The sequence below is a fragment of the Barbus barbus genome (genome assembly GCF_936440315.1).
Source record: "Barbus barbus genome assembly, chromosome: 24".
NCBI classification, from domain to species: Eukaryota; Metazoa; Chordata; class Actinopteri; order Cypriniformes; family Cyprinidae; genus Barbus; species Barbus barbus.
In genome coordinates this window covers 16484149-16509372 of record NC_136752.1, presented here as the reverse complement: position 1 = coordinate 16509372, position 25224 = coordinate 16484149, and the positions used below count along the sequence as shown (strand labels likewise).

The 25224-nt window shown below is 37.7% G+C and overlaps 1 protein-coding gene across 1 annotated transcript in view; it reads right to left on the bottom strand.

The window, feature by feature from the left end:
* syne1a (spectrin repeat containing, nuclear envelope 1a) overlaps positions 1-25224 on the bottom strand; it is a 122161-nt gene that overhangs the window by 86145 nt on the left and 10792 nt on the right. The window contains exons 5-43 of the mRNA XM_079376216.1: positions 25057-25077; positions 24393-24485; positions 24079-24257; positions 23747-23943; positions 22212-22321; positions 21980-22018; positions 20873-20980; positions 19703-19840; positions 18867-19031; positions 18618-18730; positions 18286-18454; positions 17937-18033; positions 16622-16818; positions 16375-16539; positions 15988-16137; positions 12659-12802; positions 12063-12212; positions 11708-11866; positions 10937-11101; positions 10723-10857; positions 10471-10629; positions 10173-10381; positions 8997-9069; positions 8719-8883; positions 8315-8470; positions 8003-8098; positions 6533-6673; positions 6287-6447; positions 5339-5489; positions 4970-5197; positions 4770-4868; positions 3938-4125; positions 3705-3828; positions 3408-3574; positions 2939-3092; positions 2229-2854; positions 1163-1342; positions 612-762; positions 356-520 (exon numbers count right to left, since the gene is read on the bottom strand). Coding sequence (XP_079232342.1) covers positions 356-520; positions 612-762; positions 1163-1342; positions 2229-2854; positions 2939-3092; positions 3408-3574; positions 3705-3828; positions 3938-4125; positions 4770-4868; positions 4970-5197; positions 5339-5489; positions 6287-6447; positions 6533-6673; positions 8003-8098; positions 8315-8470; positions 8719-8883; positions 8997-9069; positions 10173-10381; positions 10471-10629; positions 10723-10857; positions 10937-11101; positions 11708-11866; positions 12063-12212; positions 12659-12802; positions 15988-16137; positions 16375-16539; positions 16622-16818; positions 17937-18033; positions 18286-18454; positions 18618-18730; positions 18867-19031; positions 19703-19840; positions 20873-20980; positions 21980-22018; positions 22212-22321; positions 23747-23943; positions 24079-24257; positions 24393-24485; positions 25057-25077 — 6087 coding nt within the window. The remainder of the gene's footprint in view (positions 1-355; positions 521-611; positions 763-1162; positions 1343-2228; positions 2855-2938; positions 3093-3407; positions 3575-3704; positions 3829-3937; positions 4126-4769; positions 4869-4969; positions 5198-5338; positions 5490-6286; positions 6448-6532; positions 6674-8002; positions 8099-8314; positions 8471-8718; positions 8884-8996; positions 9070-10172; positions 10382-10470; positions 10630-10722; positions 10858-10936; positions 11102-11707; positions 11867-12062; positions 12213-12658; positions 12803-15987; positions 16138-16374; positions 16540-16621; positions 16819-17936; positions 18034-18285; positions 18455-18617; positions 18731-18866; positions 19032-19702; positions 19841-20872; positions 20981-21979; positions 22019-22211; positions 22322-23746; positions 23944-24078; positions 24258-24392; positions 24486-25056; positions 25078-25224) is intronic.

Sequence of the window (25224 nt, the reverse complement as noted above, 5' to 3'; positions counted from 1 at the left end):
ATGATCAATATCATAAATCTATATATTTTTTACAATATAAAAATTAAGAAATTAAGTTTTGCAAAAACAAAACTGATAGAAAATAATAATACATAATGATTTTAACTAGCTTCCATATCACATTGAGTGCCTATTCTCAATGTTCTCATTAACTTGTTTCACAGTCATTTGCAGGGGCAATCATTCTTAATGACCAATTCAAGTTTTCAAATGAGCATATTTACATGTTTGACGATAGGAAATGCTTCCCCTGATTTGATACATCCCTGCCTCAAGTTATTTCATAAAGTGATGGGGACTAAACCAAGCATGCCAAATGATGTCTAATGAAAGGCATTTACTGTAATGCACTCACATCCAGCCACTGATCAACAAGGACATCTATCTCCATTGTGACATTTTCACTCTGAACGCTTTCCTCTGGAAGCTTCTTCAATACACCAGTCAGGTGTTTGCCTGAACCAATAAGCTTATTCAGGTCCTCCTTAGTGGCCGCCAACTCTGGCCTCACCGCTTCCAGCTGAGCAAACAGAGATAACCGTATTACCTGTGTGCTTGTTATCATAATCTAAATCTGTTGTTTAATAGGTGGCACACACTGAGGCACTAACCCGTGAGAGAGCTCTGCGGATATCCTCTGGGCTGTGTGGGTCCGAGTGGGCCACTGTGATGGCATGAGCTCTCTCTATGACCGAGCTGATCCTGGTTCTCAGGGTCTGATATTCCCTACAGAGCTCCAGCAGGTTTGCACAAAGGTCATGGCTGTACGGGCACAAACACAAGCAGCCGAGTCTCAGATTTTAGGCACGAAGCGAGGGAAACGTCAATAGAGCTTTGCAAACACGCACTGCAGTCTTGGCAATAGCTCAAAACACTCTCCCCTTTCTTCAGTTTCTTTAATCCAAAGGATAATCTATTTAGAGATTCACCCACATATCCATCAAAACACGCGCACACAATAAACCACATTTAAATCGCATTTAAACATGGCAACAGTCGCACCCTGTCAAAACACCCATCCATCAATGCACTGGCCCAGTCCAGCCTCTCCCTCCCATAAGTCATACATATCAAGTTCAATTTTACAAACCATTCATCTATCCAAACATACTAAGTTTCAATGGGAACTTAGTGTATAAGGCTTGGATAGTGAAATACTCACTCCTCCACAATAATTGCCCTAATCCTCTCCCAGGTGGACTGGACCAAGGCTACGTCCCGCTGGGCTTCCCCTGCCAGCTCAGAGTCTCTGTGGGCCAGTTGTTCTCCTCTTTCTCCCAACCACAGCTGACTGTGCTGCAGGGCTTGGAGCTCCTCTTCCAACTGCTTCAGCAACCACAACCTGAAAAAAAAAAAAAAAAAAATTATTAAAACAGCACAGCACAAATTTTGCTATTGTTACAATAAAATTACAAAACTCATACCTTTGCTCACAGTAAACAACTAAATGGCTCAATATGAAATCCACACTTCATACTGTATATGAATGCTTCTACATATTATAATAAAACAGAAATTAAATCTGAAATTACTATAACGAAATATATACACACACCAGCGTTATTATAGTTTGCTTGTTTTTTTAATTAAAACCATTAAAAAACTTTTTCATTACTAGAAATAAAATAATTCTCATTTTCAGTCAATTTAATTTAGTTTTAATTTATGTATTAAAATTACTAAAACTGAAATAAATTTTAACAAAACCTATATAGATATAAGAATTTAAGAAAAAAGCTACTACAAATGACACAACAAAATTATTAAAACTGTAACTAAAATGAAAACGAAAATGGAGAATATAATTTTGTATTATTATTATTAATATAGAATATATAAATAATAGGAAAAATATATTTATTTGCACAGTATTATTTATTTTATACATTTACATTACACTGAAATAACCACATGAAATGCCAGAGTTCAAATTTAATACATAGAAATTATATTAAATATGCATTATAAATTTTATAAAACTGACGTTTTAAGTGTTTATTTTGGTCAAAGTCTTTTGCTGATGTTGGGACAAATTTGTCTTACAAATGATGCACTGTTCATTGTCTTTGAAACATTTTGAACCCTGTTTACACTTCTATGTAGCGCTGTCCAATTGTAATCATACTCAAAATCGATTTCAATACCAGATACTAAATAACAGCCACATCAGAACTGGTGTGAAAAGGCCCTAAAGACAGTAATGGCATAGAAAACATTAGTGCCTGTACCTCTGTTGAAAGGCATGCGTGCTGGCTTCTGTAGGCCATGGTATATTGGCTCTGTCCTCCAGCTTTGCCAGACTCCCAAGCAGCAGCTCCTTCCGTCCCCTAAAGGAACTCCACATGGTTGCTAGTGCCTCTGCCTCACTCTGCTTTGTCCCAATGCTTCTCTGAAGCACCTGCAAGCTCAATGCAACATCATCCACCAGCCTTCTGCAGGATGTTCTTTCCTCCTCTGCCCCCTGTAAATGAAAATGTGCTTTGTTCAGGATGATATCCAGGCTAATAGCCTGCACCTCCAGAGAAGCTAACTCCTTGGCAGGGTCCCCAAGTTCCTGATTTATTTCCCTGACTTTGGAGTCATCCCAGCTCCCTCTTCCTTCAACAGCATCCTGGTATGTCTGTAGAGAGGTTCTGGCTTTATTGTAGCTCTCACAAAAGTCTTTTAGCTTGAGAAGAGCTTCATCCCGATGCTCTACTAAACTCTGAGCTTCACTGAAGAGTTGAAGGCAGTCTTCCTTCCTGGTCTGGAGATGCTGCAGGTCTTTTGGGGCTAAAGATGGGCTGAGGGCATCTAGATGTGGCTGTAAGGCCTCCAGTGACCTTCCCTGGGTCTGAAGGGACATCTTGTCCTCCTTTTAACCATTGGAGAAAACAGATACTTATATATATTTCAATTTAGACATGAAAGGGTGATATACTATTAAGACATAATGTACCTTGGTTTTGGAATCAGCAGACTGTAGATTAGTGATGCTGACTTTGCAAGTGCTTTGGATGTGCCTGTGGAAGTTCTCACTCCACTGAGTCAGAGCAAGCGAGATCTGACTGAACTGCTCCAACTTAGAAAGATGGGACTGAAGTTCTTGAATCCTGAAAATACAAAATTGAAGGTCAACTCCCACCCATCCATATTAAAGGAATATGCAAATGAAACCATGTAAAACATGCAGTGAGAAACATACTGTTTGTTTTTTTACAAAGAAATTTTGATCAACTAAATGCAGCCTTGGTGAGCTTGAGAGATGCTTTCAAACTTTTGAACCTTGATTTACTACTTGCTAATGCTAGGCAGGTCCTAATGTGAAACATCCTCATTATAGAAAGATTTTGCATATGCCCCCATGAATATTTTATGAGAACATCAGCAAACAGGACTAAAAAGCCAAAAACTGATGTTGTTAGTACCTGAGTGGTATATTGGTACTGAGAGAACACCACCGCTCCTCTAGGTTACAGTCAAGATCTCTAAGCTCTGCGGTCCTTTCCTCTGAGGCTGAAGAGTACAGAGACTCTGCACGGGTCTCCAAACTTTCCAACAAAGCCTCCTGAGAGGGAACTTCTGATTGCATGTCCTGGTACATCATACGAAAAAAAAAGGGTTATTTGCCATTAAAGACACAGAGTCCCACATTTTCACACATGAGTGGAGGAAAAAGGAACCAAGAGTGTTCAAAAAAACTCTAAAATGCCCTCTGACTTCACCTGCAGCATCTGAAGCTGGCTGTGTAGCTTCACATTGTCTGTGGTCAGGTATGGAGAATCTGAACTGCATAGAGATTCGCACCTGTTCAACCAGGACTGCAAAAGTGAGAGATCTCTCTCATATCTAAAAACCAAAGAGTCAAAACATTGCGTTTTACATTACAGTTTTAATTTGTTTAACAAAGACCTCTTTCAACACACACTTTGTAACAAATATACATCCAAACACATGCCTTTGCCACAGAGTCAACAGGTTTTCCAGTTTTGATTGTTTTTCAGTGGCTTGCTGGGTATGTAATTTGTGAGCTTGCTGAAGGTCAGCCACAGCTTTCTCCAGCCGGCCGCCATCAGAGCACCTCCTCCAGCCCAGACTCAGAGACATCAGTCTGGGCCCCAGCTGCTGTAGAAGCTGCACTACATCCTGAGAATGAAAGAAATGCAGTTGGTGTCACAAAAATTTTACTCTAGCAGATTCAGGGGCCTTTAAACAAACATTTTTAAAAACAACAGTTAAGAGAAACTTAACTGTATATGGTCTTGAATAGGGGTCACATACTTATGGCCCACAGGCCAAATTTGGGGATTTGGGCCTTTCAAGTATAAATAGTTTATCCTTTAAGCCAGTCTGCAAATTGATTTTTACTTTCTGCGTTTTGGTTTAGTCTTCAATAGTCTCTTAAGGATTATTAAACAGCAGTCAATATATTTTTCCACATGGCTTATTATAAAACACAAAGATGAACTGAAGCTGTAGCCTAGGAGACGGCAGCAAACAGACATTCCACAGATAATCCTTAATTGTATTTATCGGACTGAAATAAAATGTAATATTAAAAAATATCATACTATACATGTGAGTCTTTTTCCATTTTAAAGAATTTCTGACCAATACATCAAAATTAGAATGTGATGATTGTATAAACAATGGTATTTGTTGAAGCTCTTGGCTAGTGGCCCCTGATTTGAGTTTGACACCCCTGGTCAATATGGTGGAGTGTATATGGTATGGAGATTATATTATTTAGGTCTTTAAGTCATCTGTTCCCAAACGCATGTAATACTAACCATATGTTCATGGAGAGTTTTATATGTCATTGATGCTGATGTACATGAAGTAGCTGGTACATTCAGTTTTTCCTGGAGACCATTCAGGAAACATTCCACCTAAGGTGCATGAACACATTGAGTAACACACATCTAGAATGTCTTAAATAATATATCAATTCAGAGGAGTAGATAGAGCCATGTACTGTATGTAGTGTCACCTCATTGAGATCTTGGATAAATTGTTTTGTATTTTTCAAGCTAGAGTGAAGCTCTGCTTCTTGTTGCTCCAGACTGTTCTTAAACTCCTCCCGGTATCTTCCAATCTGCATCAGACGTGCTTTAATTCGCCCTGTCTCATTCGGTGTGACGAAATGAATTAAGGTCTGAAACTCTGCCTCCAATCGGCAAAAGACATCCATCTTCTCCTCTAAGCCCTCCTTCAGCATCTAAGAATTAGTGAAAACAACCAGGAGACATCATTCACTGAGCGCTAAATGAAACCTATCATGTTGTCTGGTTAATTTGGTTATGTTTATTAAGTTAGAGTCTTCTGATCCAGGTTTACAACATCCATTATCTCTGTTTACCTCCACAGTGTATATCTGCTCATCCAGGTTGGCAGAGTTTCTGCTGAAAGCTTCAAGCTCCTTCTTACTATCGCAGACCCAAGAGAAGAAAGCCTCAGACTCACAGCTGAAACCTTGCCACCATCTGTGCATCATCTCCAGATCTGACAAGCTATTGGAACAGAGACAAACAGGAAAGAAACACCACTTGTGAAAAAGAAGTACACTTCACCATGCATTTAAAAAGATAACCAAGCACAGAAATAATATACTTTAGAAGAATATAATTAAGTGCAAACCGAATGTAATGTTTTCAGATACTTAATTGCATGTTATTTACAATTAAATGAAAATTTTTTATATTTTAAATATATATTAAATGCAATTAGTTGACAAGAGTGTTTTTGACATACTTAAATAGATTTTTTATTTTTAAATACATTTATTTTTTAAATAAAGTTCTGTGTCATTTCATAATTACTTCTATTGTACAGAGTTAAAATGGACTGCCAAATGTAACAAGTATACCATAAATGGCAATCTGAAATATACTTTAATGTAATTTTTATTATTAATAAAATCTACAAATAGTTTACGTTTCCTTTAGTATGTTTAGTAACACAATGATGGTACATTTAAGTAAAATATTTCATTTGACATTGTTACAATGGGCACTTTTTAAAAGGGTACTGAAGTTTGTTATTATACATAGTCATGAACGTGCTCTGCACACAGCGTTTGATAGCATTTGTACACTTTGTATGCATTATTTAGCACCCAATTCACTAGAAGATTTGATCAAAATGAGATATCATTGCAAATATGCCCAAAAATATAACAATTCTGGGTGAGGTTGTTGAAAATGCAGCAGCCTACCACAATCTGACATCACTGAAATTAAATATTCTTGAATTGTACAGTACATGTATATACAGTAGACACAGACATTTTGACTTAATTCTGTCTTACATTTTCCTGAGGCTGGCCTGTATCTCCTGCAGCCTCTCGTTTGTGGACTGGGCCTGATCCTGTAGTAAGGACTGATTCTGTGAACCAAGTTTAATATTGGCTGCGTTCTTCACCAGGGACTCAGCTCTTACAGCAAACATGTTACCCTGCTCATGACGCTCCTAAACAAACACATACAGATATGAGTATTATTTTCAGCCCAAAGTTCATTAAACAAACTACTACATTTTCTGTCTGTGCTCTCACTTTAATATTTTTCATTTCAATCTTGAGGTTGTCCAGGCTGCTGAAGATAAGCTCCCTCTGCAGGACAGGACTGACAAAACACACAAACTGCCAGATGGCCTCTCTCTCGACTTCAAACTCCTGCCATGCACTCACAGTGACCTAATGACCAATGAGAATGACACATTACTGTACCATTTCACCACAAAGTGTGAAACCAACTGAAAGTAGTCTGAGTGATTACATTTCTTGCAGTTATTCATGTTGTATTACAGGCTTACACTTTATGCAAAAACAGTAAGTATGCACTCAAACAGTTGCCAAACAGTAATGATTGTCTGCTGGAAACAAGCTCGGCCCTCTGAAGAAAGGGGCATTTAAAGGTCTTTTTGATTCCAAGGAACCCCCATCGTCCACACTAACATTCAAAGTGCCCATGACTTTTGCGATTTACTGGATAAGGATAAACTATAAGGTTATTTATTTATTTTTAAAATTTCTACTCAATAAAAAATATTTTAGAGCTTAGCATAACTAAAAAATTGAAATGAGAACTAGCATTAGTTACACGATTATAATATTTTTCGAATATTTTACACAATACATTAGAAATATCAACAGAAATAAATTATCAATCATAATTAAATATATATATATATACTGTATATATATATAGTCATGTATATACAGTTCAAAAGTTGCATCCACCTTTCAGAATCTGCAAAATGTTAATTATTTTACCAAAATAAAAGGGATCATACAAGATGCATCTTATTGTTTATTTAATATTGACCTGAAGAAAACATTCACATAAAAGATGTTTACATATAGTCCACAAGAGAAAATAATAGTTGAATTATAAAAAAGTTTACATCCCCTTGATTCTTAACCAACAGAACAAACAGATTCTTGACCCTGTGTTGTCAACTGAATGATCCACAACTGTGTTTTTTGTTTAGTGATAGTTGTTCACGAGTCCCTTGTTTGTCCTTAACAGTTAACTTGCTGGTGTTCTTCAGAAAAATCCTTCAGGTCCCACAAATTCCTTTCCAACAATGACTGTATGGACTGAGGGACTTTTCACACTGAGGGACTCATATGCAACCATTACAGAAGGTTTGAACACTCGCTAATGCTCCAGAATGAAAAACAATGCATTAAGAGCTGAGGGGGTGAAAACTTTTGAACAGAATGGATGTGTGTACATTTTTCTTTTTTTGCCTAAATATCATATTTCTTTTCATTTAGTACTGCCTTTCAGAGGTTGCAGAAGATAGTTACATGTTTCCAAGAAGACAAAATAAGTTAAATGTACCCTGATCTTCAAATTCAAAAAGTTTTCACCCCCCAGTGAAAGCTGTTAAGCTATAAGCTAAAATATGGAAATCTTTTTGTGGAAATATGGAAAGTTTTTACAGTCACTTCCGGGGGATTAAAACAAATTATAATATGCCCTATGTATAAATATCATTACTTGACTGAAGGCATTACCTGCAGGCGTTTCTCGTGAGCTGCCCAGTCTTCTTTACAGAAATTACCTTGAGAACGGAGATCTGTCTCTTTTTTGTGCTGGGTTTTCATATTTTGCTATGCACACACCATGAAAGGGTGAGACAGACAAGAGCGAGAAAGGAAAATGGAAGGGGAAGACAAAAATAAAATAAATGATTCTGAGATTTTCCCCCTTGGAATATCATGCATGACAAAGAGTCACTTATTCACAGCAATCAGATTAGCAAATAAAATCGATGAGCAGATTCATCATGTCTATTGCATTATATGTGTCAACAAAATGAATTCTACCTGGTGAATGAGGAGCAGCTGTTTGGCCTCTGTTACATTCTCTGCGTTCAGTATCCTTCTGTGCTCCTGTGTCTGGATCTCCTCCTCATCATTTACCTCCTCCTTCACCTCCTCTCCAGTCTTTATGTTCCCTTCATTGACCACTGGACTCGGATCCTGAGAAAACAATAAAAGAGTTTAACCATGCAAAATATCTTCAGAGCAAAATATCATGAAAAGTAATGCCACAGATATCTGTACAATGCAAAGTTCCTGTAGATGATATGCAAAAATGGAAAAGTACATTCCAATAGCCATATATTAAGATTTGCATAACATTTTCTTTTGCATACATTTCCTTTCCAAAGTAAACATGGCATTTTTGGCCAATGAGCAAACACAAAGACATGAAGACCACCCTTCACCTCAGACAGAGACAGCAGCAGTGCAGAAAACTGTTGTGAGAGTTTATCAAGAGCAGCTCTCTGTGTGTGAACCTCACTCTCAGGACTTATGTCTTCCAGGACAGCAAGACGAGCTTTGAGCCAGTCCAGAGTCTCGCCCTGAGCCTTTACCGCCCGACGCTGCATCTGCAGAGGGAGGAAGAGAGAGGTCAGCTGAAGTCACACAGCAGACAGTGGTCTGCATTCACATATACAGTATGCAGATGACCATTAATCATGTAGATTTGGGGTGAGCTTACCTGGACAGAGGAGATTTCAGCATCACTCTGAGTCGTCTGCTGGGAAAGAAGCCATCCAGAAAGCTCACTGAACCTGGAGCACAGCACAAAAAAAAAAATCCTGAAAATTTCAGACAACCTGACCACCAGCATATGCTGTCCCTTGTGAGCAAGTGCACTTCAAATTTTAAATGTATTTTAATAAAAAGTACACTTTAATGACTGCTTCTTAACACACTTAAGTACATTTATAAAAAAGTGCATTTTATAATAAAGTCAAATTAATAATTTTAAGGTACATTTTAAATACTTATGCTTTAATAATCCTTTTATCATACACATTTGTTATTGACACACTTTTGTCAATAATATATGTATGTATTCTAAATAGAGTGTGTATATATAGTATAGTATTGTCACGGTGCACACAGCAGGGAGGAACTAGGAACACACAGACCAGGAGTAAACTCAAATGAACAGTCTTTAATGTAGAATTCAAGGCAAGGCAGGGCAAGACAAGGCAAGGCTGGCAGACAGGATCACTGGGGAGTGACGAGTAGACCAGATGAAATCAAACTGAACAGACAGGACTTGAATACAAGGGATAATCATAGATAATGAGATAAACATGGCTGGACACGAATTAATGATCACATTAAACAAGGACAGGAAACAAACCAAATATGGAAACATGAGGCGGGAACACATGACACACACAACGGAGGACTGATAAGTATACTAGAGCACAATTAAAGTACTTGATTATAATTTTAACTATAGTGTGTTATTTAATGTTATTACATTCAAAGTTAAAATATTATATAGAAGCATATTATATAAGTACTAAATTGCAAGTTCATCATTACAAATGTAATAAAAAATAAAAAAATTAATTTAAATACACTGCATACAATGTTCAATAGAAATTACATTAAATACATTTTATTTTATAATAAATGCTATATTCAGCAGTATACTTTAATATAGTTAATTATAATTGCATTAAAAAATTACAGATATAAATGTAAAAAAGTGCCTTGCTTAAGTAGGTCAAAAATCAATCAAATTGAATAAAGTTCAGCTCTAACGTGCATTTCATAAAAATGTTAACTATTTAACTTTTTTAATTAACAAGCAACATGGACAGAATTCAATCTGTAATGTGTCCCAATTTGAAATTTAATATTTGCATCTCACCTGGCATGCCACTCTCTCCATTTATCCGGGTGCTGTTGTAGTCTCAAGTGTGTTCGTTCTACTAAACCCCTGACCTCAGAAAGATGATCTCTGGTCTCCTCCAGCATTTGATGGCCCATGTCATTCTCTGGAAGATCCTGACAGAGATGCTCCATTGTCTTTAGTCGCTTCTCACAAGCAGAAATAGTTTTTTTCTGTCTGAAAAAGGCCTATAAAAATACATAAATAAATGTTAATATTCAATTTCCATGAAATGTAACTTCTTCTCTTTTTCTTTTCTTCATCTGTTGTATCTTACCCTGTGTTCTTTGATCATTCTTTCACTGCCGGCTGTGAGCAGGGCCTTGTCCTCCCTTTTCAGCTCTACCTGACACTCCTGTAGCATGGCCATCACTAAACGCCTCTCTGTTTCCACCCGGAGTCTGAGCAGATGGGATGGGGCCTCGGCTTGAATGTCCTGGTAGAATGGTAAATGCATCATGATTAATCCTTTAGGAGAAGTTCCTGTTAAACTATCTTCATTTTCATCTTTTTTAACCTTTCAACTGACCTTCCATTGCTTGTGCAGTCGTCTGACCGTCTCCCGCAGACTCTGTTGGTCTTCCTCAGAGATGATATCAGTGAGGTCATCACACGCCTTTAAATAAGCACTTAAAATGTGCTGGTCCAGTCGCCCAAAGAACTCCTGAGCAAATAATTACACACTTAATTAGAGAAACAGGATAAGTTAAATATGTTTGAAGGGTAAGACATTATTGACGTACATTATGTTTGCGGAACAGCTCATCTGGTTCTCCCCTTTCCTTTAAACAGGCCTGACCCACACGCAGTGCCTTCTCCAGGTCAGCACGAGACTCTTCATATCTCCGCATGAGGTTACCATTAGTCTCTGCCACCTGCCTCCATTCTAAAGCCTCCTGCATCAGAGCCTGACCAGAGCAGAACACAGTTACTCTATCAGCTCTGTAGTTGATAAACAAATCCAAACTAGAGATTTTTTTTTCAATAGAACACAAGCAAGAGTTAGAGATTCTCCACTTAGTGAGGCTGCAGAGGTAAGGATTTTCAGTGAATGATGCCTTAAATTTTGTCTGACTTCAGAAGACTTGGATTGCAGCACAAGAGTCATATGGAATATGTATTTTTATGGTGCTTTATTTAATTATTTATGTAAAATGTATGTAAAATGTATGTATGTTTTTTTTTTTTACACACACACAAAATCTTATTGTATCCATTTATTAATTTGTTTATTTATTTATCCTTCAAAAACACATGATCCTTCAGAAATCATTCTAATATTCTGATTTGATGCTCTCTTATTTTATCGACATTGAAAACCGCTGTGTTGCTTAATATTTCTGTGGAAAAGATTATTATTTGATAAATAGACAGTTGAACAGAACAGCCTTTATTTGAAACTGATATATTTTGTAACATTACAAATGTATTTTATTTTAACTTGCTGAATAAAAGAAAAACTTTTGAATGGTAGTGTATGAAAATTTTATTGCACATCTGTAATGTAGTCCAACCTGAGCAGTGGTCTGAATCTCGGTTACTCTGTTCTGCAGGAGCGACATGTCAAAATTGTGTAGAGATTTCGCACAGCACAGCGCCCTTTGTAGGGACAGGTAACTGCGCTCCATAGCGCAAACGCAACGCTTACAGGTCTGCTGCTGAGTTTGTAGCTCCTGCCAAAAATGAATAAAATTGAAATAAACAGAGATCAATTCTAGTTCACACAGATACAGCCAGGGACATTTTCCCTACTGAATCCTTGAGGGATTACAGAAGACAGGCACTTATTATTTGTCAGATCATTACTACTTCACCACACTGTATTCTTCATGGTCCAATAATCTTTTTCTCCCAGTGGTCTGTACTGACCTGGCACATTTCCTGGTTGTGTTGCTTTGTGATGATGTGTCCAGCATGCTCTGCTGTCTGGTAGAAAGCTGAGATTTGTTTCTCTAACTCCTCTAGCAGCGGAAATAGAGCCTGGCACTCCCTCAAAGTTAAAGGACACGTTTCTTTCAGCTGTGAAGATACAAACAAACAATCACACAACATTTATTCTCAGACATGTCACAGAAAATGACAATTCTGTGATTTATTCACTCTTATATTGTTGCAAACTTATGTGATTTTGTTTTTATTTGGTGGAACACAGAATCAAATATTTAGCAGAATGATCATGCTATTCTTTTTCATATAATGAAGGTGAATGGTGACCAGATGCTGTCCAGCTCCAACACTGAGAGAAAGTACCATAAAGTGGTCCAAAAGACTTGCATTTATAGTTCTAGTCATGTTTATTATGCTTTTCTTCTTTCTTAAAGAAAGAAAGCCTGTGATCACCATCACACTGAAAAGACTAGTGTGAAAGCCTGCTAAATGTCTGATTCTGTGTTCCACCAAAAGAAAACAACACTAGAACCTTTCAGATGGAAATGATAACAATATTTTGCAAACATTGTGCAAACCTGATGGAGCTGTGCTTCTGCGGTTGTTATAGAAGAAAGTGCTTTAGTTCCGCTACCATGAACAGAGTCTTTGGCCAGAAGCTGTGCAGAGCGAGCAGCCGCCTTATACTGTGCTTCCACACCAGTCAGCCTGTGCTTGATGTCCTACAATGCATGTGAAATTATATTAGCAAGCTTAGGAGAACTCAAATGAACTAAACTAGCATAACAGTCTTTCATTTATCATTTCTCTATGGCCACACACAAAAAAAAGTATTAAATGGTACATCAGATGCAAAATTCACTTTTACATGGTGTTTGAACATAAATGTGTGTTGAAAGTGTGTGCTCACAACCACTCTATAATGATAAAAATCCACCCAGTGCTTTTTTTAAATCCCCATTAATAATCAACTCTTTGTCAGATTAAGCTGTTCACAGATTCTTGGCAGTGTGATGTACTTTTGGCAGGCCCCTCCCACGACTGTTGATTTACACTATGTTTTACCACAGACCTGCCCTGAATAAGCTGTCATCAATCTGCCATTGTTTCGACGCCGGAGCAGGTGTAGACAAGAATGTCTCCCAAGTGATTGAAGTGTATTGTTGTTGGATGTAATAATGAGCATAGCAGTCATCATTTACTCCCGACATCTGAGCTGCTGAAGACACAGTGGATTACTTTTGTTTTTGAAGTGAATGCGCCCCCTAATCTACCTAAATGTGTCTATGTTCACGCAAATCATTCGTGATCCAGCTTCACCTCCAAAAGAAGTGAGTATAAGGTTTTTTTTAATGAATCTTTGCTAATTGCCTTTCCTAGAAAAGTGCTGGGTTAGCAAGTTCCACAACAAAAGCGGCTAAAGTTCACAGCCTCAGAGAACGGCTGATCACCCTATGTAAGAGAGGGCGGGGTGAGCAGAGCTCATTAGCATTTAAAGGGACATGCGCCGAAATGGGTCGCTGTGAACAACACGTTCTCTCTCCCAACTTGTCAAATATTAGGCGCGTTTCCATTACCCTTCAAATTGCGCAAATTGAAATTGATAATATGCCTAATGGAAACACGTCATTTCGCAAAAACGCCCATATATCGCAAAAAAAAGTTTTTACGCTCACATGAGGTGGTTTTTCAGGCAATGCGAAAAAGGAATAATTCGCAAAACTGCAATGGAAACGTTTTTTCCGCAATTACAGGTCACATGGTGTACGTCAAATGTCATATGATCAGTCTTCAATGTACTATAACCTCCAAGAAACACTTAATATGTGGCCGCTCTCAAGTATAAGGGGCTTTGCCTGCCATTCATGCTTAGACAATTTACACTCCACATATCTGCAGCGCAGTGTGGCTCTGATACAGCCACTGGAGTTGATCTCAGCCACTCTAGTCTATGCTTGTGTTTATATGAGGCGCGCTGCGCACGTTTCTAGAGCACCTCTCCGCACTGCTTTTGTAAAGATACATGCACACACCTGCTTCGATTAAATATAGCCAAAATCTGTCAAAATCCCATCAAATTCCGTTGCCATGACTTATCGCGAGAGGAAAAAATTAAGTTTTTGTCGCATAACATCTGTTAATGGAAACGCACCTACTGACGCTTGGTCAGGACCCCTTTAGCGTCACTCTACGACGTGTAGGGTCCTCCGTTGTTTTCAGTTTGTAAAGAATGTCTTAGCTCTTTATCTTTCGATGTCATCCGACTATTCTCAGTCCTTTCATGGGCCCATGGAAAGAGTTATGAACATGAAGCCAATTGTCTGTTCACAAACTTCTTCAAAGTTTATTATTACATACATTTTATAGTTGCATTGCTAGGGGTGGTTCAGTGGTATATCCAATGAAAATTTGCATTACATCTGTGTGGTACAGAGGCCAATAAATATACGTTATATAAAATGGAAGTATGGCCAGGAAGTTCTGGACATATTAGGCGTACACTTGGCCATAGGATAAGGTACTGTATCAAGAGTTCAGTCTGAACCCCGTCACCCAAGAGCTCCTAGGCCATATGTCCTCAACTGAACATTTGAACTATATGGAATAAGGATAAGAGATATAGACATAATACAGAGTGAGAGAGAGCACGGAAGGGAGGAGGGAGTGAGACAGAAGAAAAGGAGTTTGAAGGGAGGAGGGATTGCAGAGAGGCAAACTCACAGAAACATCTGGCAGAGAGCATGATATAATCTAACAGTTGTTTGTCTTAATTTAAAGGTTTGCACGCATTTGTAAAAAATAGAAATAATTTTATATAAATTTATACTTTCATTGGAGCACCTAACCCCACCCCTACCCTAAACCTACCCATTTCTGAAAAATATAAAACACATAACAGGCAAATATAAGTGCAGTCACAGGTATTTATTGCAAAAACTGACCATAAACAAGCAGTATAAAAGCATTATAAACAAGTCGTGCTGCATTCCAAGTCTTCTGAAGCCATACGATGTCTTTATGTGAAGAAGAGAGTAAAACATAAGGTTTCACTCGCTGAAAATGATCCCGCTCCGTTAACGAGTTCACATCTCATTCAAAAAGATACTCCCGACCGTTGCATGACGCAATCGGTCACAAGACACGAGCCAATAGCATTTCACAACCGAGGCTGACATAAGGCTTCTTCTGGCAGTATTTTTTTAATTTGTGCTGTGCATACGCACAGACTGCAGCACAGGATGAACTTTACGGTGGACAGAGATAGCGATCGAGTCTATTCCTCACACAAATCAATCGTTTTGCCTTGGAAGACTTGGAATATAACTATGACCGGTAGTTGTATCTGCCTGTTATATTGTGTTTTGTTGACAAATGGTAGGTTTATGGGCAGGGGTTGGGTTATGTGCTCATATATGTGTAAATAGTGTAATATAAATAAAACTGTTGTGACTGTTTACATTGAAAAATCACATCCCAACATATATGCAATAATGGCAATGTTATTACCCAATATATAATTTAATCATGAAGATAAAATTCCCAGTACCTTTCACGTCTGCATATTGACGCCCAGGGTTTCTTATTTAAAGCAACGAAAGACTCTGCCCATCGAAAAATTATGCTAAAGGGGTACCAAGGGGTATGCATTAAAAAGTGGCACCAAGGGGTACTGACCAAGCATCAATAAGTGACGAGTTGGGAGTAAGAACATGTTGCTGTGAACAGAGTTGTTTTTGACAAGGTAAAAAGGATGTTGCTTTACACTACCAATGACAAATTTTAACCAAAGTATGTTATAGACTTTTCATGAAGACCCTAAATATTAATAACAACTTGTGGAAAATGGGCATCTGATGTCCCCTTTAACAACACACTCCAAATACAGTAATTGTTGAAACCTCTTTACCTCAACATCCTGCATAAAGGCTTTGACATCCATCAATGACACTTGAAGCGGCGAGGAAAGTTTAGTAATGGAAGTGTCCAGAAACTCTTGTATGTCGAAGCTGACGTCCTGGTGTATCCTCACATTATGAGTCTCAGGAAGACGAGCATACTGTGAAGAGAGAAAAACAGAGTTAATAATTAAAGGAATGATTCACTTAAAGATGAACTCCATATTACTTTCTTTCCTCCATGAAACACAAAATTTATTATTTATAGCCGTTCTGACACTGAAGAAAGAAACAAAGGTATAAAGATTCAGTGAAAGAATTTTAAATTTTTGGGTGGGTGAACCGTCTCTTTAAACTGACCAGTGTGTTGTCTTTAAGATGTGAACCAGCTTGTTTACCTGTTTGGCCTTCAGAAAGAGCTCCCTCCATCTTCCATTGAGAAGCAGGAGCTGATGCTTTATGTCACGAGTCACTGTTTCATCACAAGTCTCAATCAGAAAGTTTCCTGCATCATTCATAGCAGCATGCTGGTCCATCCAGTGAGGAAGATTACGAAAAAATTCCTAGAAGAACAAAAGAGAATGAGAATGTACTATAAACACAGCCCTACTAGTTATTTTCATATACAGTATGTGGACATCTCACCCGTTTGGTGTTCTCAGGCTGTCTAAGAGCCCCCTGAGCGTCCTCCAGCCAGGCCTGCAATGAGGCCACGCAACTGTTGTACCTCAGCCAGTTACACTGCACCTCCTCCAGCATGGACCTTACGCTTCGCACCTCCACCGACAGACTCCTCCACTGATCAGACACCTCTCGCAGGAAGAGCTTTACCACTCCCTCAACTACAATGTCAAAACCATGCACATACAAAAGCAGAGCAGATTCATGAAAGTACTAATAAATACAGTCCTTCATTTAGTCCTTGACAAGCATTTAACCTTCCCTTTTAAAAGGTAATTATTATTGCTATCTATTAGCATTGCTGTGATAACATACAGTGTAATTTTAGTATTTTTACAATAAATGCTATTATAGTATTTATTAATATTTTAATATCTAATATTTATATTTTATTTTATTTATTTGTATAATATAACAGGACATAGCGTCTCCTGTCTGTGATGCTTTTAGAACAGACCCATGACCCAATTTTCTGTTGCGACCCACCAGTTGAGAATCACTGCTCTAGATCACAACGATAAGATGTGATTGGCTTCTGGGAGATGTATTTTGTTGATCTTCCAATCACACTTCAGATATAACACAAAGACCACCTCTATGTTGAGATTGCCTTAGGCACGAACAAAGCAACATGTTGGAAGTCTATTGCCCAGAGAAACCCAATTAGAATACAGTATCTGCACTAATGGACTGGAATTCCCTTTTGAGCTCTGTGCCTGGGAAAACCTCATTTACCAGTGGCCCGAGGAGAGGGGCATGAGCCTAGAAGGAGAAAGAAAAACCAAAAGGAAAAGAGCAAGAATGAAACACAGAGAGAGACAGAGACAGCAGGAAGATGCTATAGGCACAGAGACTGATTGACTACTGAGTCCGCAAGGATTAAACTCACTGAGGGTGAAACGAGGTGAGCTGCTATCATTCTGCCCTCTGGACACTGAGATGGTGAAATGTTAAGCATTTTCTCTAAAAAAAAAACTGTGCCTTTATCTGCACAGCCGTGATATGATTTCTACATTACAAATATATTTTTTGCTTCACCCAAGGCCGCCACTACCACTAAAATTCATGAGCCTCGGTAAAAAAAGATCCCCTTCTTCTTCCCCGTGTATCTCCTTCTGTTATTCAGGAAAACATATTTTTCCATATTTAATGATTCTCATATAAAGTGATGAGAAAAAGAAGTAATTGCACAGTGAAACCAGGATGAAACCGCAAAATCACTGCCAAAAGTTACATGCATACATATAAAGCACATCATTGTTCAGTATATAAAGCATACCTGAGCTGTCTGCTTTAATGTAGAGCTCAGCTGCATTTATAAGAGCCTGGTGGCTGGATTCATACTTCTCAAAGAACTGCTGCCCCTCCACAAAAGACTACAGAAGCAGAGAATGAACACAAGTAAAGGGTAGATCTTTTAATTGTAGAATCAAAGCATAAAGTAAAGTAATAAGTATCTTAGGATATACTAAAGGTGAAGGAATTGACTCAAAAATGATTATGTATGAAAACATGTTTGTATGGTTAGACAAGGAGGAGCTGAGAGAAGAATAAAAGTTACAGTTAAGTAACTTTTTTACAGTTAAAGACAGTTAAACAGTCTCAATCTTTCTGGCTTGAATACTTACACCATAGCTTTGTAGCAAACGCTCCATTGATTCCAGTCGGCCGTATTTAATTATCCAGGATTTGAGTTTGGACTCAGCTAGTGTCAAAAATGCCAGCATAGAGAATTTTGACTCCCAGAATTCCAGTTTGCTCAAGTGAACATGGGAGGAGGTAGATATGTAGTTTAATCTGAAAGCAGTTAAATAAAAGCAGGTTAATAATAGAATAGAATAGAATAGAATAGAATAGAATAGAATAGAATAGAATAGAAAGTTTTATTTATAGCCATTGCAAATTTTATTTTAAATTCTATTATAAATTGAATCTCTGTAGAATCTGTTATGATGTTTACCTCTCTGCCATGTCTTGCAGTTGTTCAATGGGAATGGGGACATTATTAACACATCTGTCTCTGTGTATTAACTGCAAGGTCTGCTTGTGTCTTTCAAGAGGCCTTAAGATCTCCTGCACAATAACACGCAGATAAATGTAAGAATTCATGTTAAAGGAAGAAAGTGAAGTTTAATGGATTCTCATTCATTCATTCTCTAATACACCATAAATATTCATACAGAAAAACAGAATTCCTTTCCTTTTTTACCTGGTTGTGTAGTCGCTTTTTGTGAATGGCTTTGGCAGTCTCGTCATGGGCTTGCTGAGGGAACAGTTCCTCTCGTAGGATCTTCTCTGCTTGATGTAACCACACTCCAACTTCACCCAAAGGATGAGGCAAACCACTATCCAGCTGTAGGTGCCAATCCAAAAACTGCAGAAAGAAAAATACCACTTTAACTGTCAGAAAAAAAAAAATGTTTTTTTTATGTCATCAAAACAATATAACACCTTGTGTGGACTTTTTTGTGGACTAAATCTGAATGTCCTCAAAGCTAAAAAATTATGAAGTGATTCATAAATAAAGTAAATGGACTAGGATTAGGGTTAGACTATTTACTATAATTAGCTTCATATGTGACCCTGGACCACAAAAGCAGTCTTAAGTCGCTGGAGAATATTTGTAGCAATAGCTAAAAATACATTGTATGGGCCAAGATTATTGATTTTTATTTTATGCCAAAAATCATTAGGACATTAAGTAAAGATCACGTTCCATGAAGATATTTTGTAAATTTCCTGCTGCAAATATATCAAAGCTTAATTTTTGATTAGTAATATGCATTGCTAAGAACTTCATTTGACAACTTTAAAGGCAATTTTCTCAATATTTTGATTTCTTTGCACCTTCAGATTCCAGATTTTCAAATAGTTGTATATCTGCCAAATATTGTCCTATCATAACAACCCATACATCAATGAAAAGCTTATTTATTCAGCTTTCAGATGATGTATAAATCTCAATTTTGAAAAATTGACACTTATGACTGGTTTTGTGGTCCAGGGTCACATATAAAAATAATACAAATTTATGGTGTATCTGACCCTTGCAGACAGTCTCTCCCAGGCCTGTTTGACCAGAGCCTGGTCTGCAGTCAGCTTGCCGTCCTTCTGAGTGGACTGAATGCATGTTTCCACTTGTCTTCTCTGCACCTCAAACTGTACACGATAACGCTTGAATGTCTGAGAGAAAGAGAGAGCGAGTGAATGAAAGAAAGAGAGGAAATTGAATTACTGAAATTCTGAATATTCAAATAACGTCTAATGTAATGCTAATAGGAGAAAGACAGCAAGATAACACAGCCTGTCCAAAAAATGACAAAGCAAGAGAAAGAGAGACATGCCAAAAGAATTTAACCAGCCAAATTGCACATGTATGTATTCATGCAATAATGGGCTCCAATTTTCCACTTTCTCTCTACCCATGCGTTCTCTGCTAGAGCTCTGGTTCTTCTGAATATGGAACATGTCCGTGGGCGCTACAGAAAGCAATAGACGTCGCTCACTGGTGTGTAGTGCCCATGATTATAAGAGCAATGAGTGCTCTCAGCTCTAATGTATATTAGCATTGTCTGCATGCGTATGTGGGAGTGTGCCGAGTTTTAAGCAACCAGTGTATTGTCTGGGATCTACCATTTTTCACATTTTTCCATTTTGCTTACACAGAGTCATATGAATTATGATGAGTATACACACAGCGGTGTCCAAAATCTGAGACCACTGTAAAAATGTCAAATCCCAAATCATGCCTGACAACATATACTACAGGTTAAAAATTTGGGGTCAATAAATTGTTTTGAATCTTTTTCAAACAGTAACAGTAATATAGTAAAATTATATTATTTAACATATTCGTTTTATATTAGAAAAATATATATATATATATTCCTTTTCTCTTTTCTGTTCAGTGTGATTCTTCAGAAATCTAATATGCTGATTTGATGCTTAATAAACATTTCTCATTATTTCGTAATTTTTTTAGTTAACAAATTACAGCATAGCTTGATAAAATGGTTAAATGGATAAAATGTTTTTTACTAACAGTCTAGATTTTTTAACTCTTCTGTATATCAACCAACAGCCACACTGCTGTCTTGGATATCAGTATGAACAGTGGCCATTTAACCACTCAGGCACTGGGCATTCAATTAATATCATGTATTATCTACTACATTGCTTTCAGCCAATAGGTTGTGATTGAGACCCTGAGCTCACCTGGTACTGCACAGCGAGACTTCCTCCATCCCTCTGGGCTTGAGCACAGTCTCTCTCGAACTGATCTACCCACGCTTTCAGCTCCCTCAGTGTCTTACGCTGCTCCCTCTAAGAGACAAAAAGAGCACAGAGTTAGTTAGGATTGTAGAAACAAGACAAAAAGCAAACATTTGCACAGATTTAAGGCCCTTGGGGAGCTCTACACTCATCATTTGCTTACCTAAAGTAATTTAATGCACTTTAAACTCCAGACTCCCGAATACAATTTTGCAGTTCAAACATGCATCACTAATGCCACATTTATAAATCCAACACAGACTTTGCACTCATGCTGTTTGCAGAGTTCCTCTCCTCCATTGTACGGATCTGCCCCAAACCTCTCCACGGGGGAGCAAGAAATCAGCTCTGCGGGGCAGATACTAATCATTTTACACACATTTACCCTCCCTATTATGAATTAGGAACAAGAGCGAGAAAGTGAGAGCAGTGTTCAGCTAATTCTAATGAAATTAAGCCTATTCTTCCGGCGCTCATCATACATTTTGGCATCCTCCACAAGGCAATGCCTTTGGGTCATCAAAATGATTATATCATGACCTTGCCAACGTCTGCTGCGTGTTCTCCTCACCACCTCCCCGAAACTAATGCTGTCACAGGCATACAATGCCCTGAAATATTAAAACCTACATTGTCTCAGTTTAAATGTATAACAAAGAGGTGAAAATGGTTCAAATTACAGTGACTTCGAAACACGCGTAGACAGTGGCATGAGGGAACTAAGGGTTTCTACAAAAGGACCAGGTGGTGACAGGATCAATTCAACGCTTCAACTCGGTTATGAACCATTATTATTTTTTAAAGACTGCTACTAATGCTAATCATCCGGTTATCTGTATCAACACAAAGCCAAAGGTCGTTATTGCCATGTAAATGCCAACCAGTTGTAATGCAAATATAATAGTAAAGGGAGTAAAATTATACTGGGCATATCAGAGGCGTACAATGCCTGAAAGCATTTTAAACTACATGGCACAGCAGCAGCAGCAGGTGGAAACAGTGGCGGAGCAGTCAAAGCAGGCATAATGTGTTTTATACAAGCAAACGTACCTCTAACATTTCTTCAATGGCTCGAGGAGCAAGATAAAACTTGAGACAGAAAAGGGATGCACGTAAACAACAAGACATTAGTGGACAAAACAGAGGGAGGAGCATAAAGAGAGAAATATAGTGTAAGAAAATGGTAAGTTAGAGAGACGTGAATCCACAAAGTAAAAGAGTAAAGACATACAGTGAATGGAAAGCTGAAGTATAGTTGTAGGATGAGAAATATTTATAGTACCTCCTCTTGTTGCCGCCCTATCGCTGTCTCTTGGCGATCTGGGTGATGCTTCAGGAACTGGGCCACATATGTCATGATGGACTTCTCATCTGGCTTATCCACATCCACATCTAAATCACATTAAAGAAGTTTAAAATGTACAGTAATTTTACAATTTTCAACAAAATTAAAATAAAATAGTACAGGTTCTGCAATGAACACCCTGTGTTTCAGATGAGGCCCTAATAACCCTTACTCTATTCAAAAGCTTCCTTTCTTCCTTCAAAGGTTTGTCATCCTCTTTTGTTGAATTTTTACCCACTCATTGTGGTTCATTGTTCTGTGGCTAATTTGATTTAATTGATTTTTTCAGTCACAGTCATTTCCTTTTAGCTTTACCTCCCTGTACCTCCTCTGCTGTTTTTGTGCATCCATGCATTAACATTTAGCTTTAACACACCTTGAAATTACCTTCTCAAAGTTCAAAGATTATATGCACAATATGTTTTTTGGTGTATTTTGAATATTACCAGGAAGTAATTGCAACTTTTGATAATGTTATAGCAAGAATCTGAAACATTTCTTACGTATTTGCCATGATTCTTTATTTTCTGTTTCCAGTCATTTATAGATCTTTGGTCTCAAACTCCACCAAATATTACATAAACCTACGCTACCATTAAAATGTTTGGGGTCGATAAGATTTTACAATGTTTTTTAAAGAAATCTCTTTTGCTCACAAAACTGCATTTATTTGGTCAAAGATAAACACATAAATACAGTAATATTGTGAAAGATTAATACAATTAATACAATTTACTTTTCTATTTGAATGCATTTTAAATTGCAATTTATTCCTGTGATGGCAAACCTGAATTTTCTGCAGCCATTACGTCAGTCTTCAGGGTCACATTATCCTTCAGAAATCATTCTAATGCTAATCATTCTATTTCTTGATGCTCAAGAAATATTTCTTAATATTATCAGTGTTGTGCTGCTTAATACTTTTGTGCAATTGTAATAATTTTGTGCTTAATATCAGGTGCAATGTCTAAAAAAACGGCGATCGTCAAGTCGATATGGTCTGGCAGAGGCTTCACTGATGGGTTACCTTTACAAAAGAACCATGGCTGACAATGTCCTTTGACTTACCATTTACTATTTGTTCAGTCAACTTTACCGTGGCTAATGGGCCACTAATCGTTTAAATGTCAAACTTCATTTGTCAGACTCCTGTAGGAAGCATGAGGAAGCTCAGATGGCGTCTAGGAGGTCGAAGACTTAACCCCTCCATTAAAAATTCATCAATCATATCCTCTGCGAGTGGCATGCTGCTAATTAGAATTTAAGCATTTGGTGCTTAAAGCCTTGTGCAACATAATTTGAATGTACACAGTCAAAAACAAACTGTGTCTGTCTGTTACTATGTACAAACCAGCATATTTGTGAATTAACATCAAAAACAGACTCTGCATCAAATCTCTAGTCATGATTTGGACCAAAAATTGCAAACATGAATCACTGTATATTTTGTTTTTCTGTATGACTGGTATCACCTTCAGGATCAAGTAATCTTGGGATGCCTAGTTCTCTCTCAGCCAAAGAGAAGGCCTCTTCTAGGTTATCCCTGTTGGGTCTCCTCCAAACACGTTCCATGTTACCCAGATGGGGTCGCAAAGCAAAGATGACAGCATGAAAAGCCACCCCTGTGCGCCAGCTGGGGCCAAAGTCCTTCACATCCAGACCCAATCTCCTGTAAACACACACGTACGTATGTACATTAAGTCAAAACCCTGGAAGAATGCAGTCATATGCTTTACTTAGGGAAACAGGATTAAAGAACAATATATTCATTCAATGCCTTGCACAGGCATAATACAGTTCTTACTTTGTTGCTGTGGTCTGCACCCATTTGAGCAGGGCTCTTTTGGCCCCGCCTTGAAAAGAAAGGCGGGGCTTGCGTTTGACAGGTGGGCTGCTGGTCTCAGTGCTGTTGGAGCCTTCCACTGATGAATTGCTGCTAGATTGAGGTTGTAGGGCTGGTAGATGACTGGTGAGCTCCTCAATCTAAACAACAAGATGCAGAGGAAGTGTTGAAAATGTTATCAACTAATCTGTTACTTTGTTAAATTATAGAAACTTAAAGGCATTATTGTTGAACAATGGTTGAAATATTTATGGAAATTACTCTAATATTTTTACCTGGAAATATAAGATGATGGTCCATATCAACCCAAGCACAATCGAAGGTCTGCCGTCTACCACATCTGTTGTGTTGATGTTAACTAATTTAATCTGTTAAGCAAAATATAAATAAATAAATAAAACAGAAAAACTGTCATTATTTACTCACCCTCAGGTCTTCTGTTAACACATATTGAAAGTTAATGATGAATGGCTGTCAAGCAAGGATTTCAGTGAATACTGACTCAAATTTATTGCAAGCTATCGTTGAAGTACTGAATTACTAAAAATAAAACTGAAATAAATATAAATGAAAGGTAAACAGAAATATTTAAAAGATTATTAATATTCAACTTTAATTAAAATGAAAACTGCGAATATAACAATAAAAGCTCATTCAAAATATTAATGCACACTAACATTGTATATAAAATATTCTAATATGGAAAAAAAGCAGCTGAAAATCCTTTTGTATTCCTTGAACAACAGCAAGTCATACAGGTTTGAAATGAAATGAGGGTAAATAAGCACAGAATTCTTTATTTTTAGGATGCTGATTTTGCTATCACTTTTATCAAGTCAATTCGTAATTATTCAAGGTTACATTTGGAGAGATCCTGTTTCAGAAAGTGATAATGTCAATCATAGACATATAGACACTCAAAAGAAAGGTCACACTAACCGGAGATCCTCTGTAGGCCGACTGAAATGGTGACAAAACAAAAAGGAGAAAGAAAGAGGAAGAAGAATAGAGGTCATTACATGCTGTTAGTGTGTCCCATCAACTGAAGGACAGGTGATAAGGAGCCTCGGCTCTGTGATAACCTAAAACCCTTCAGTGACAGACAAT